Source organism: Triticum aestivum, chromosome 7B (assembly GCF_018294505.1).
Source record: "Triticum aestivum cultivar Chinese Spring chromosome 7B, IWGSC CS RefSeq v2.1, whole genome shotgun sequence".
Classification (NCBI taxonomy): Eukaryota; Viridiplantae; Streptophyta; class Magnoliopsida; order Poales; family Poaceae; genus Triticum; species Triticum aestivum.
This window is the reverse complement of record NC_057813.1, coordinates 236,023,959-236,039,712: the sequence shown is the minus strand read 5'-3', so window position 1 is coordinate 236,039,712 and position 15,754 is coordinate 236,023,959. Positions and strand designations below refer to the sequence as shown.

The following is a 15,754-nucleotide window of genomic DNA, read 5'->3' as shown; positions in this document are numbered from 1 at the left end:
AGGACGGGCCCGGGGCGGCACGGAGACGAGGTCGGCGATGGGGACGGGGGCGGCGACGGGGACGGGGGCGGCGACGGTGACGGGGGCGGCGACGGCGACGGCGTCGATCGAATGGGGAAACAGAGGAAGAAATGAAATTTTAGCAACTGTTGTATATATAGGAGAGGCCTTTAGTACCGGTTGGAGCCACCAACCGGTACTAAAGGCCAACTTTGGCCAGGCGAAGAGGCGGGAAGACGAGGCCTTTAGTACCGGTTGGAGCCACCAACCGGTACTAAAGGGTGGTCTTTAGTACCGGTTGGAGCCACCAACCGGTACTAAAGGCCTCGCGCTGCCACCCCAAAGTTAGTCCCACCTTGCCGGGTGAAGGGCAGCCGCACTGGTTTATAAACCCAGCCGCGGCTACCACTTTGAACTCCTCTATATAGCAGGCTTGTGGGCCTAAACTCTGCGCGCTGCCCTGTGAGTCTACTGGGTCTTTAAGGCCTGTAATTACACACCTGTGGCCTATCAGGCCCACAGGGCAGCGCCCCAATTTTTTATAGTTTTTTTCTTTTCTGCTTTATTTTCTTCTATTTATTTTTGCGTAGTTTTTGTATAGTTTTTTCTTTTCTGTTATATTTATTTTCTTCTATTTATTTGTGAGTAGTTTTTCATCTAGTTTGCCAAAATTCAACATTTTCAGAGTTCATTTTGTAGTGATTTTCAATTTCACGGTCATTTTGTAAACGATTGAAAAATACCAAATATAAATTTTTTTCTTTTCTGCTTTATTTTTTCTTCTTTTTATTTCTGAGTAGTTTTTTCTTTTCTGCTATATTTATTTTCTTCTATTTATTTCTGAGTAGTTTTTTATATAGTTTTTTTCTTTTCAGCTATAGTTTTTCTTCTTTTCTGCTATTTTTTCTTTTCTGCAAAACTTGATGGTCAAAGTCTGGAGTTATAACTTAAAAAAAAAGAAATGTCGACGTGCAATTAGTTTTTGCCATAACAGAAGAAGTTCGGAGTTGTAGTAAGTTATTAAAAATAAAAAAGAGGTGCAATGCTCGTTAATTTGCTTCAAGCCTTTCGGAATAGTGTAAACTGCACTGCGCATAGCTCCGTGCAGTCTACCATATTCCTGAAGGCCTTGAAGCTAAGCAACGTGAGCATTGAGCCTCTTCTTCATCGTCTCTGCACTCAGGGCTTATAAACCGCTCCTAGTCCCTCTCACTTCGCGAGGTGGGACTAAAAACAGCTTACGTCTGGTTCATCCATGAACCGGTACTAAAGGTGCTCGTGGGGCCCCAGCCTTACCTGACACAACCTCATTAGTACCGGTTCGTGGTACAAACCGGCACTAAATGGTGATGGTGGGGCCATAGCCTGACCGGAGGCTGACACAGCCTCTTTAGTACCGGTTCGTGGCATGAACCGGTACTAAAGGTTCGCCACGAACCGGTGCTATTGATCGCCGCCACGAACCGGCACTAGTGTACACATTAGTGCCGGCTGAAATTCCAACCGGCACTATTGTGCTTCACATTTGACCATTCGCCACGACCCGGTACTAAAGGGGGTGCGCTGGCGCAGGTGCGGTGCGGCAAGTTTAGTCCCACCTAGCTAGCCGTGGGGCGACCGCACTGGTTTATAAACCCCCTTGCGGTCGCTCTCTCGAGCTCCTCTTAAAGCAGGCCTACTGGGCCTATGTGTTCTTTGCTGCCCTGTGGGCCCACTTGGCCTTTGCGGGCCTGCATCCTGGCCCAACAACAGGTTGGATTTCTAGTCGTATGCAGGCCGCTCTGGCCTAGTAGGCGGGCTTTTTTTATTTTTTTTGCTTTATTTATTTTTGTGTTGTTTTTTTGTGTATTTAGAGTTTCTTTGTGAATATTTTTGCTTTAGGTACAAAAAATTACAAACTTTCTGTTAGTGCCCGTAGTTTTCAAATTTGAATAGTTTAAATTTTGAATTATTTGAAATTAGTGTGAATCACTAGTTTGTGAATAACTTAACTTTAAAAATTAGTAAAGGCATGAAAGAATTTGTTTGCACATAAAATTTCTTCGCGTTTCAAATGCCAAAACACATAACTACCCTAACTATTACAGAGATTCCCCTCTGGGTGTGAAACACAGAAGAAAGTGATGATAGTGAAGCCGATCACATCCCAGATCTTTGGGTGTGAAACTTTTTCTTCGCGTGTGTCCCTTTGCGCCGTAACCATGGAAAATCTTCATCATTTAACGGGATGCTCGGGTCAATATTCACTGTGAATGGAGCAATTTCATCAAACTTTTCATAATCTTCTGACTTGTTTGTCTTGTCATCCACTCCCACGATGTTTCTCTTCCCAGAAAGAACTATGTGCCGCTTTGGCTCATCGTACGATGCATTTGCTTCCTTATCTTTTCTTTTTCTTGGCTTGGTAGACATGTCCTTCACATAGAAAACCTGTGCCACATCATTGGCTAGGACGAATGGTTCGTCTGCATACGCAAGATTGTTGAGATCCACTGTTGTCATTCCGTACTGCGGGTCTTCCATTACCCCGCCTCGTGTCATATTGACCCATTTGCACCGAAACAAAGGGACCTTTAAACCACGTCGATAGTCAAGTTCCCATATGTCCTGTATATAACCATAATATGTTTCCTTTCCCGTCTTGGTTTCTGCATCAAAGCGGACACCACTGTTTTGGTTGGTGCTCTTCTTATCTTGGGCGATCGTGTAAAATGTATTACCATTTATCTCGTACCCTTTGAAAGTCATTATATTCGAAGATGGTAACTGGGACAGCAAGTACAGGTCATCTTCAATAGAGGTGTCATGCATGGTACGTGTCTGCAACCAGCTGGCGAAACTCCTGGTTTGTTCACGTGTAATCTAGTCATCAGACCGCTCCGGGTGTTTGGAGCGTAGCAAATTCTTGTGTTCATCCATATACGGAGCCACCAAGGCAGAATTCTGTAGAACTGTGTAGTGTGCTTCAGTGAGAGAATGTCCGTCCATACATATTATTTGTTCCCCTCCTAGCGTGCCTTTTCCATCCAGTCTGCCCTTATGCTGCGATTCAGGAACACCAATCGACTTAAGGTCAGGAATAAAGTCAATACAAAACTCAATGACCTCCTCATTTTGATGGCCCTTGGAGATGCTTCCTTCTGGCCTAGCACGGTTATGAACATATTTCTTTAAGACTCCCATGAACCTCTCAAAGGGGAACATATTGTGTAGAAATACAGGACCCAAAACGTTAATCTTTTCGCATAGGTGAACTAGGACGTGCGTCATGATGTTGAAGAAGGATGGTGGGAACACCAACTCGAAACTGACAAGACATTGCACCAAATCATTCTGTAACCTTGGTATGATTTCTGGATCGATTACCTTCTGAGAGATTGCATTGAGAAATGCACATAGCTTCACAATGGCTAATCGAACGTTTTCCGGTAGAAGCCCCCTCAATGCAACCGGAAGCAGTTGCGTCATAATCACGTGGCAGTCATGAGACTTTAGGTTCTGGAACTTTTTCTCTGCCATGTTTATTATTCCCTTTATATTCGACGAGAAGCCAGACGGTACCTTAATACTGAGCAGGCATTCAAAGAAGATTTCCTTCTCTTCTTTGGTAAGAGCGTAGCTTGCATGACCCTGATGTATGCCATCTTCTCCGTGCATACGTTGCTGGTCCTCCCGTGCCTCAGGTGTATCTTTTGTCTTCCCATACACGCCCAAGAAGCCAAGCAGGGTCACGCAAAGATTCTTCGTCACGTGCATCACGTTGATTGCGGAGCGGACCTCTAGGTCTTTCCAATATGGCAGGTCCCAAAATATAGATTTCTTCTTCCACATGGGTGCGCGTCCGTCAGCGTCCTTCGGAACAGGTTGTCCGCCAGGACCCTTTCCAAATATCACCTTCAAATCCTTGACCATATCATGTACATCAGCACCAGTACGGTGGCGAGGCTTCGTCCGGTGATCCGCCTCACCTTGGAAATGCTTGCCTTCTTTCTTACGGGATGCCTGCTCGGAAGAAATCGACGATGTCCCAGGTACACATTCTTCTTACAACTATTCAAATATATACTGTCGGTATCATCCAAATAGTGCATGCATCCGCAGTATCCCTTGTTTGTCTGTCCTGAAAGGTTACTAAGAGCAGGCCAATCATTGATGGTCACGAACAGCAACGCCTTTAGGTCAAATTCTTCCCCCATGTGCTCATCACATGCACGTACACCTGTTCCATTCCACAGTTGTAAGAGTTCTTCAACTAATGGCCTTAGATACACATCAATGTCGTTGCCGGGTTGCTTAGGGCCTTGGATGAGCACTGGCATCATAATGAACTTCCGCTTCATGCACAACCAAGGAGGAAGGTTATACAAACATAGAGTCACAGGCCAGGTGCTATGGTTGCTGCTCTGCTCCCCAAAAGGATTAATGCCATCTGCGCTTAGACCAAACCATACGCTCCTTGCGCCATCTGCAAACTCCTTCCCGTACTTTCTTTCGATTTTTCTCCACTGCGACCCGTCAGTGGGTACTCTCAACTTTCCGTCTTTCTTACGGTCTTCTCTATGCCATCGCATCGCCTTGGCATGCTCTTTGTTTTGGAACAAACGTTTCAACCATGGTATTATAGGAGAATACCACATCACCTTGGCAGGAATCTTCTTCCTGGGGCGCTCGCCCTCGACATCACCATGCTCATCGTGGCTGATCTTATAGCGCAATGCACCACATACCGGGCAAGCGTTCAAATCCTCGTACTCACCGCGGTAGAGGATGCAATCATTAGGGCATGCATGTATCTTCTGCACCTCTAACCCTAGAGGGCAGACAGCCTTCTTTGCTTCGTACGTACTCTCGGGCAATTCGTTGTCCTTTGGAAGCATATCCTTTATCATTACCAGCAACTTTCCAAATCCCTTGTCAGATACACCATTCTCTGCCTTCCATTGCAGCAAATCCAGTGTGGTGCCCAGCTTTTTCTTGTCACCTACGCAATTCGGGTACAACAATTTTTTGTGATCCTCTAACATGCGCTGCAACTTCTTCTTCTCCAAATCACTTGCGCAGTTTCTCTTTGCATCGGCAATGGCCCGACCTAGATCATCAATGGGCTCATCTGATGCCTCTTCTTCAGCTTCTTCCCGCATTGCCGGCTCAGCTTCTTCCCGCATTACCGGCTCAGCTTCTTCCCCCATTGTTGTATCATCGTATTCAGGGAACCCATGGCCAGGATAGCTGTCGTCGTCTCTTCTTCTTCATTGTCTTCCATCATAACCCCTCTTTCTCCGTGCTTGGTCCAAACATTATAGTGGGGCATGAAACCGGACTCAAACAGGTGGACGTGAATGGTTCTTGACGTAGAGTAATTGCGACCATTCTTACAGCCAGCACATGGACAAGGCATAAAACCATCCGCCCGCTTGTTTGCCTCAGCCGCAAGCAAAAAAGTATGCACGCCCTCAACGAACTGGGGAGAGCATCGGTCATCGTACATCCATTGCCGGCTCATCTTCATTACACAACACCGAATAGACCAAATTAATACAAGTTCATACATAAAGTTCATACAACACTTAAATGCAACAAACAAATAACTCTCTAGCTAAAGCATTTAAATGCAACAACAAATGCGATCAAGATCGCAACTAAGGTAACAATTGATCCAACAGCATAATGATACCAAGCCTCATTATCGATGTCATATTTTCTAATCTTTCTTATCTTCAAGCGCATTTTCTACATCTTGATCTTGTGATCATTGACGACATCGGCAACATGCAACTCCAATTCCATCTTCTCCCCCTCAATTCTTTTCAATTTTTCTTTCAAGTACTCGTTTTCTCTTTCAACTAAATTTAACCTCTCGACAATAGGGTCGGATGGAATTTCCGGTTCACATACCTCCTAGATAAAAATATCTATGTCAACTTGATGGGCATAATTTGTCATAAACACGAAATGCAACAAATAGTTTTAAAAGAGAATATACCACATCCGAATCATAACAAGGACGAGGGCCGACGGGGACGGATATCAAAGCCATGGCACTATGTATAACAAACAATGTACGGGTAAGATAATTATTATATGAGTAACTATATATCCAAATCACACAAACATCAATTTTTTATATAAAATTTCATGAACAAGAGGCTCACCACAAGGTGGTGCCGGCGACGGGACGGTGCGGGCGATCGACGGTGGTTACGACGGAGATTTAGAAGGCACTAAGTAAACCACACCTACATATGCAAACTAGTGTTATTTTGACCTCAAATTGCATATAAATCAAATACTACCACATATAATTCCTCCCAAATTACTAAAACCCACAATTAATCACTATATAAACCAATGCAAGAGCTAATCTAGCAATGAGAGATGAAAGGACAAAGTTGCTAACCTTGGTGATCATTTGAATGGATGAGGGCCTGCAAATCTTGACAAATTTGGGGCAAATTTTGTGATGAACTCGAGAGGAAGAAGGGAAGAACAGAGGAGAGGGAGAGGGGAAAGGGGGAAGAACAGAGTGCGGGTGGACGAAGGGTTTATATAGGACGACCTTTAGTACCGGTTCGTGCCACGAACCGGTACTAAAGGTGCTGGAAGGGCCCCATTCTGACAACATCCTGCCACCACTTTCTTTAGTACCGGTTCGTGGCACGAACCGGTGCTAAAGGTTTGCCACGAACCGGTACTAAAGAGCTCCTCCCGCCTAGCCGTTGGAACCGGCACTAATGGACACATTAGTGCCGGTTCTGTTACAAACCGGGACTAATGTGTCTCACATTTGACCATTTTTCTACTAGTGAAGATACATCTTTTTTATCTTCTTTTTTTAGAAAAGGAGGATGACCCCCGGCCTCTGCATCTGGGAGATGCATACGGCCACTTTATTGATTATTCTCGAGGACCTTACAAAGTATTACAACAATGAGCCTGAATCCACCATCTTGGCAACACATGCCGCTACTCCTATCCAAAATGATGAAGGGGTGCTAGCTGGGCCACTATCCAAACCACTCACCTAAGCCTAACATCAAAAAGCCGGAAACCGAAACATATTCGGAAGCCCCAGCCGAGCATACCGGGTCTGGGGCACAATCCGGTCAGACGCACTCGTGTGTCGTCGTCGCCATCTTCCACAGGTCCGTCTTCAGATCATATTGAGGCTTCTACCTTGTCTGGCCACTCAGCCATCGACGTCACCATGACGCCAGACAGCAACCTCCTCCTGCGCGAGTCCATCTCCGCGCATCGGGCGGCGAGCCTCCACAGCGCCATGCCGCCGATCTTCGCCGCCATCAATGAGTGAGATGAAGTACCTCTCCACCACGACATGTACAAGGTGAGGAAGGGCGAGGTCCCCATCGGAGACACGGTCGGAAGAGAAGCACCGTAGCCCCGAGACAATGCCCGGAGATGCGACGCAGCAGATCAGGCGGGCCGCCACCAGGAACCAGACAAGCTCGCTATGCACACCCAACATCCCCATGCCCAAGCCGGCGCCTTCAAGAAGGTGACGACGCTGTGGCGCAGCCGTCGCTTAGCCACCGGGGCTAGGGTTTTCACTCGGGCGCAGGGGAAGGGGGGAGGCAGGGGAAGTTTAGCCTCGACGCCGCCACCAAGGAGGGAATGGCGTCCGGGACGCCATCGACGCCGTGACCGCCACCGGCGGCCAAAGGTTTCCCCCGGCCAAGCACCCTGCCGCCACCTCCGAACCAGCCACAACATCTGCAAGCGCGTGTACGCCGAAGATCCAGGCCGGCCGAAGGTCATGCATCACGAGCGGACCAGGATCACCTCCGATTTGACGAGGGAAGCCCGGGGCCTCCCCGCGCCATGACCTGCGCCCACCGGGACCTCGCTGCCCGCGCAGCCGAGGGGAACCGGCCTACCTCACCGACGAGCACTCCCCGTCGCCGGAGGAGCGCCGTCCGCACCAGCGAGGCCGCCGCTCAGATCCGGACTCTCACCACCGAAAGGGAGCGGTCAGATTGGGATGGAGTGCTGGATCCAGCCAAGTCGCCCCGCCGCCACAATCCCGGGAGCCGGCGCCGGCTTCGCCGGCCGTTCCTCCGGTGGCGGCGAGGTGGGGAGGGAGATGGGAAGGGTGTAGGGCCGCCGGATCTGGGTTCCCTGTCGCCGCCAAGGAGGGTAGTTTGATGACAAGTATTTTCGGACGGAGGAGTACGATAAGTCTACAAAATATAAAACACGACCGAGTTCTAAGTTCTAAACAAGAGTTGTCGCCAATGAATATACAATAGTCCGAACCGTGCGTGCATTCACCGCGACAAGTATATTTATACGTGCATTTCGTCCCGAGGGTGACACACATACACAGTTCTGTATTGTTCTACGCACCCTATCCGAGTTCGACCACAATCCTGAGAGTTCCTCACCACTCCTCAGTGCTGACATATACAGTGGCATGCGACGTACACATGCTACAGACGCTGTTTCTAGTGTTGTGTCTGTTCATTTTGCCAAAAATAAATAGGGAAATATGCAAACAAAAAGATGGGGAAAAAGCAGAACTTGGTTTTCTCATGTACACGTCAATCAGTACGTATTCAGTAAGAGTACAACTCAGTTACCCTAAAAAAAAAGGGAGTACTACTCACTTAGCAGCCAGGGCCTGCACTTCTCTCGCCATATCCGCGATCATCCGGCCGGGGCGGCGACCGCAAGTCGTGCGCCGGCGTCGACGACGGCCCCGGCGTTATCCCGCCGGCTGCAACGGCCCGCAGATCCACGTCACCGCTCTGCAGTATGTGCGCGTACCGGTGGAGGTCCGGGAACTCCTCCCGAGCAACGGCTGCCGGGGCGTTGATCTGCGGGCGGAAGGCCACCACGGGTCGGGGTCGCTGCTGCTGCCGCAACGATGGCGATGCCCCGCCTCCGGGCGCCAGCAGCTGGCCGACGGCATGGCGGGGTGGCGCAGGCGCACCGCCGGCGCCAGGGAAGTTGAGCTTGGCCTTGGCGCCCTTGAAGCGGAGCGCGGCGGCGTCGTAGGCGCGTGCGGCGTCCTCGGCGGTGTCGAAGGTGCCCAACCATACGCGCGCCGCCTTCACGGGGTCGCGGATCTCCGCCGCCCACTTGCCCCACGGCCGCTGCCGTACGCCACGGTACCGCGGACGCTGCTGCTGCTGCTCCGACGCCGCTGATGACGACGATGTCGCCGCCGCGGCCAGAGGAGCGATGTGTTGGCGGGTCACAGCTGTTTCACCCATCAGTACATGCATGCATGTTGGCAGACGATGTCAAAGATCAAATACTTGAAAATTTATTGTATTAATTGAGTATCATACTTTTAAAACAGAAGGCATCCACTGCCCGTTTTTTTATAAAGCTCAATAAGTAACTTTTGTATTAATTGAGTATCATACTTGAGATGATGGAGAATTAGTTAGTTTTTTTTTTCTTTGCCATGTTGGAGGATGATTGTAACTTGAAAGATTGTCCAGCCACGTAGGCTGACACATGGACAATAATGTAGACGCAAATGGCTGTCAGGGATCTACAGTTGGCGAGTTCCAAAGCCTAAACTTCTCCAAAACAAAGCTCAACACGTGCCTCCTGAGCGTACGAAATCTCGTTTCCCTTCCTTCCGTTTTCCATTTTTTCTGCTTTCCTGTTCGCCTTATCGATCTAGAGTTCTCTATACGGAATCACACACGGATCGCGTAGAATCATCTAGATCAGCACGCAAAGATTCCAAGGACGTCAAAAGGAACCCCAAAAAAAGCTGTATGGAAGCTGCAGCATGCACAAATCGAGCAACGTATACAGCACCTTGCTGCCCGGACGCGGTTGCACCGGCGAGGGCCGCCGGTTGAGTGGAGCTGATGACGTGGGTGAGCGCCGCCACCATGACGGCGAGCTCGTACTGCTGGTGCTGGTAGCTCGTCGTCGCAACGGCAACGGCAACGCCAGCAGCCTCCTCCCCGACGACCTCCGGCTCTCCATGCCCATGGTGGTCACCTCGTTGTAGCGCCGGCGGCGGCGGACGAGGTGATGGCAGCGGACCTCTGCTGTCACGACGGTGCCCCGGAGCCGGAGGAGGAGGAGGAGGAGGAGGGCTTCCGCTTCCGCTCGGATGATCCACGCTTGCTGCCCTGTCGGTTGTCACCGGCGCCCGGCGCCACCCGCGGACAGGACAAGGCCCCGATCGATGGATAATTGCCGATGTGTCCTTCGCCTAGTAGCTGTTTCTGTTTGGCCTGGAGAGTAAAGACCAGGGGGCTATAGCGAGCTAGCTAGCGGAGATAAGGATGGGACTGACTCCCTCTCTCGAGTGCGTGGGACTGGGTCACTGGGGCACTCCTTCCTTCCTGAAGCTTCCCTTTATAACCAAGCCACCTGCTACTAGTTACGTTTTTGCTAAGTTTAAGCTCAACAATGCTACATCAACGGAGAGTTACTTAAGGATTACGGGCTGATCTTTGGCTGGCAGTTTTCCACTGGATTAGGGGGAGAAAAGGGCCCCACCCCGGTGAAATTCAGGAGCCGGTGGAGAGATTTTATGGTAAGTCCCCGTGACACGCCAGTGTATTTAGCATTTTTGGAGTAAGTTAGACTTAACCGATGCGAGCAATGCTACACGCAAGGTCCTCCTACGCAAGAAAAGCTCTACTCCTCCCGTCGGCGTCCCCGCCGGTCCGTCCCATCTCCGATGGCCTTTAGGCAAGGCCATGGAGGTGCGGAGGATCTCTCCCCCCTCCCCGCGTCGGCGGGAGGGACCCCGTTCTCGTATTTGTAGTCAGCATCTTGATTGACGTTGTGTTGCGGCGGCGATGTTCGTTAGTAGGAATGATGTCTCCCACGTTCTATCCTCGTCCGATGATGCGTCTAGCATCGTCGGAGAGCATATGGAGGTTTGTCTTCGTTGGATCTTGCGGGATTCGGTCGGTTTTGATCTTCGGTGGATCTATTTCGATCAGGTCTCCGTTTAGGTGTTTACAGTTTGGATCCTTCTGATCTACGACTTTCTTCATCGGCGATGGTTGCTACTCTGTTGCGCTGGTCCTATGGTGCCTTAGGACGACGACTTCCCAACTGTCTACTACAACAAGGTTTGCCTGGCTCCGGTGAGGGAGGGCCGATGACGGCGGCGTGCCTTCGGCTCGCTTCAGTGTTTGTAGTCGTCGCTAAGTGGTTCACGGACATGGTAGTAATTTTTATTACCTCTGTTGTTCTTTGTACTGTCATGATTGAAGATGAATAGATTGAAAAATTCTCGGAAAAAAAATGCTACACATAAGAACGGTCTTTTACGGGATCAACACAGTGCCTTAGCATGCATGTTTTGATTGGATAGAAAATTCTAAACACACAGGCTGTTTATAGAGATTTTATGGGCCTTTTCCTAACTAATCTCACTCCCTCTGAATTTTAGTGAGAGTGGATCCCTCACCTTATTTTTGGAGAAACATGCCAGCTAAGCCACTCCAATGATCCCGTAAAAATCCATTCATGCTAAGGCACAAATATAGTTGATTGATTTTTGGAGACATTGCTCTAGTTAATGCTATTTGCCAATCCTACGCCGTGTAGATTTTGCCTTTTAGCTTGCTTTTCTACGTGTTATTTGTATTCATTTGATTGATTTTCTTTTTATTTTTTTTCATGCAGCTCTGAAGTTGCAGATCCATCAGCAATGTGCAATTGTATATCCATCGACCACACACAACTGCGGTTGCATGCCTATGTAACGGGCACAAATATAGTTGCATGTATGCTAGTAGAACACAACTACAGTTATATGTGTAGATATGTCTCATTCCTTAATTAAGGAGTTTGAAGTTGCTTTAACGAAAACAAAAGCGATAATGAAATGACAACAAATAGTGCAGAAGTTTGGCAGTACAGTACATAGCTACGGCCGTCATAATGAGTTACCCTTGTCGATGGGCGATGGCTATACTTCCGTTGTCGAATGCCTCACTCACCGGTTGCCACCATTGACCACTTTTCTCTATCTGTACTTATCGTCTCCAGGCAGCAGGATGCGCCGATGATTGTCGCCGTTGTTTTTTTTCATGGGTTCTGCCTTTTCACACTCAGTACTCATCGTGTCTAATTTCTAAATTGTAATCCAGTTTAGTCATGTGCTCGCACAAAAAACAGGACAAGAATGATTTTTCTTCTACCTCGGGGATACATCACTGTCTTATTGATAACGTAAAAAAGGGTAATTACGCCGCCGGTTCTGCTTTGGCTAGGACTGACACGTGATATAATGCTCCGTCTGAATTTTGAAAGACATGATTTTATCTTACCGTGGTCTTCGAGACTAGACTTATTTTTGGTCGTTAGCTTATGTTGACACTGCAAGGTCTTGAACGCGAATCAAGGTTCCTATATACATACATCAAAATTGTTTAGAGTACAATCTCTTTTTAATTTGGTAGTACAGTCTCTAAAACGTCTTATATTTGTTTATGAAAGGAGAACTAAAAATAGCCTTAGCCAAGCCTAATACTATGAACTGCACGTGCATATGTACTCGGTTGAGGTGGATACACCGTACCTAGACGCTCCATAGCCCATGGTGGTCATTCACAGCACTTAATCATATGCATAGTCCTCCATGTATACAAGCATGGCAGGCATGGGATATGAATATTAAGTAATACTCTCTCCGTTTCTAAATATTTGTCTTTCTAAAGATTTCAACAAGTGACTATATACGAAGCAAAGTAAGTGAATCTACACACTAAAATATGTCTACATATATTCGTATGTAGTAACCATTTCAAATGACTAGAAAGACAAATATTTGGGAACGGATGGAGTATTATATACTCCCTTTGTTTCAAATTATAAGACGTTCTAGCTTTTTTCCGAATAGAATGTATATAGACGTGTTTTGATGCGTTTGTTCACTCATCTCAGTCCATATTAGTCTATATTAAAATATTCAAAACATCTTATAATTCGGAACGGAGGTACTAGTATATATATTTTCCATTTCGTAGACAAAAGTAAGTGCCATGTTAATTCCTCCTTCTATATGTGCATATACTAGTATCAGCTTGCTAGCGTACCTCAATTGACTTTGACCTCTTGATTTTCTTCAAAATGATATTGCAATTTGCTCAACCAAAGCTCAATGATGCACTTTGAACTTCTTACTTCTTGTATTTCCCTGCTAATATATTTCTGATTGGAGCAGATATGAGATCTCAGTCACAGAAGACAGAAGCCAGTGCATCAAAAACAAACTCAGAAAGCAACCGCCTTCAGGAAAATACAGAAAGTACGGAACTCAGGAAACCACGAGGAAGTTGCATCACGTCTCCTCAGGTTAAGTCATTGACTTGGAGTCCTCGGTGTTCACACAAGGTCAAGATAATCTAGTGGCCTTTCCCCCTTCAGAGACAGCAAATAAAGCACGCCCACTGTCCTTTCTAACATGTCGTTTTATAACTTGTCCAACGCGGTCGACATTGCAGCAACAAAACGATGGCCACTAGTACGTGCAGCATGTTTCAAATTAAATTTGACATCAAACTACTTGCATCAGTCTGCGTATTCGAAAAGGCGATGATGAAAAAGAGGTGTAAACTGGAGACTGGAGAGTATGATTCATGAATGAAGGGAGGTTATCCTTCCATCTGTTGCTTTGCTTCAGCTGCCAAACTGAAGGCATGAGCAACGGAATACAGTTAAAGATCACATGCTCAAGCACCAATTTATTTAAGCTTGCTTGCCATGGCGTAAAATATGAAAATAACCACTGGTCGCATAGATTACTAGCCCAAACACGGAGTGATGACGAATATGGCCTGTGCAATTGGAAGTGCTTGTTTAATGTATCAACCGCCAGTGGGTGATTGATGCACACTCCACTCGTTGGCGCCGAATGCATCATGCATTGCATTTGGGGCTTCTTGTTAAACATAGTTCTCATTGACTTGTTAACAATCGAGACGGACAGTTGTTGGAATCTGATTCTCCTTCTAGAAGCAAAATTGACCAGGGCATCAAGAGCAAAACAACTCCCGAGCCAAAGAAATGAATAAGCAGTTAAGCATGTAAACATTGCGGTGCACACAATAAGAATTCCGGTTATGGAGCCCAATTCTACAACAAACTATGTAAATATGGTGTATTTCCCAGTGGTGGATGAGATTAATCACAAGCCATTACACCACCTGACAGTAGGTCAGTAGCTAGTTTCCGAGCAATGCACAATTCCAACATTATACATATACTCCCCAAAAAATCCTGCTCGTTGGTTATCTAAGAACAATGTTTTCAACCTATCTATACCCCTCAAATGTTAAGAGTTGGGGCCTGGCAATATATCCAGTTGCAAAAGGAAACACCAGAATGATTCTCTAGGTAGTAAGCGTGTGTGTACATGTCTGAGCTACTATCTGAACTCACCGAAAACAGTATACAGGAGGAGAGGCCATGATGCATTGCTGTATGAGTGATAATTGCTCCCTGAATCAAGATGCTGTGCAGCTCGCGACTCTGATGAAGAACAGTTTCTTCTGAAGACTGGGCATGACGCCCACTGCAGTAGCAACTCAGCCACAATGCGATCTATTAGCGCTACCAATTGGAAGGTGGCTATGTAGACTAGCCCTTGTGTTATATGGGCTCATTTGTGCTACAACTTGAACTCACAGAAGCAATGTTCAGGGAGAGCTAATCCCCTCCCCATGATATAATCCTCTCGATGAGCATCCCACATGGCCTTAGCTAGTTGGTCCCCTGCCAGTCCAGCAGCCGTGTAATTTGCGAAGGCCCTCCTACTCAAGACCAATGTCTTCTGTAGCCCTTGCATTGTTCGCATTGCAGTTACCATCTTATCCATATTTCCAAAGAACGTGGTAGCATAAGCATCGCTGTTGACTGAAACATAGTAGTCAAGAGCAGCTTTTGTGTTGCCATGCATTCTCTCAAAATCTTCATGAGTCAGGAGAGATGATTTAGTATACATATTTTTGTAGACCGAAGTGAAGCCGTCAAGTTCCATTAGCCCATCCCCAGCAGCTAAATAAATGCTTGTCTCCGTAGGAATACCTAGTGCTTGGAGGATAAATGCTGTTTCACCTGGTGTTAGAGGGCACTTTCCACGGTTCCTCCACAGATGAGCAGCATCACCAACCAATACATTCCTGTCCTCCCCACGTGCAGCTTCAATAGCATCCAGTGATTTGGAAGAAAGGGCACTGTATTCACATCGACTGTAGGCAACCATATCTGGTTCAAATCTAAGGTGAAGTGATAAGAAAGGTTTTGGTATCGCTTGGAGAAGCTCCATAGCTTTGGCTTCCACCTTCTTGTTCAACTTGAGTGCATTGTAGCAACCTTGGCAGTAACAAGCTTTCGCATGTGATGGATATCTGAGAAAATACAGGCATATACATCAGCATGGGAAAAAGGCAGCCTCACCACAGCAATAAGTTTAAAATCGACAGAAGTCAGCAATTAAATCAATGACAATGAATAGAAAAATTGCAAACCATGAAATCATTGTTGCATTGCAAAGAGCTAACTATAGAGTAACACAAACTAAGTTTATACTACTAGTTATCTTAATGACTTTATTCTCCCCAAATCTACATCTTGTGGATTATACAATATTCTTGGACTGATGACAATCATTATAACAGAACCTAGCACAAATTTATCAGTAGGTCATCGTATCACAAAGCAGACAACAAAACAGGTTTAGGTAATTTGAAGTTGTTGGAGTTGGTAAAGAGTGTGAAGGCGACATGTTCAACAGTAAGGTCTA

The 15,754-nt window shown here is 47.0% G+C and overlaps 2 protein-coding genes across 5 annotated transcripts in view; both read right to left on the bottom strand.

The window, feature by feature from the left end:
- Nucleotides 1-8,281: 8,281 nt before the first annotated feature.
- Nucleotides 8,282-10,434, bottom strand: LOC123161119 (ethylene-responsive transcription factor RAP2-6). The gene is made up of 2 exons (XM_044578972.1): nt 9,793-10,434; nt 8,282-9,217 (listed from the first exon to the last, which is right to left on the bottom strand). Exons 1-2 carry the CDS (start codon nt 9,869-9,871, stop codon nt 8,622-8,624), a joined length of 675 nt encoding a protein of 224 aa, XP_044434907.1. The 5' UTR covers nt 9,872-10,434; the 3' UTR covers nt 8,282-8,621.
- A 3,630-nt stretch (nt 10,435-14,064) lies between these two features.
- The window catches only part of LOC123161117 (O-fucosyltransferase 13), a 4,624-nt gene continuing 2,934 nt past the window's right edge, over nt 14,065-15,754 (bottom strand). For all 4 annotated transcript variants that reach the window (XM_044578968.1, XM_044578967.1, XM_044578969.1 and 1 more), the window contains exon 6: nt 14,065-15,359. In XM_044578968.1, coding sequence (XP_044434903.1) covers nt 14,621-15,359 — 739 coding nt within the window. In that variant the 3' untranslated portion in view covers nt 14,065-14,620. The remainder of the gene's footprint in view (nt 15,360-15,754) is intronic.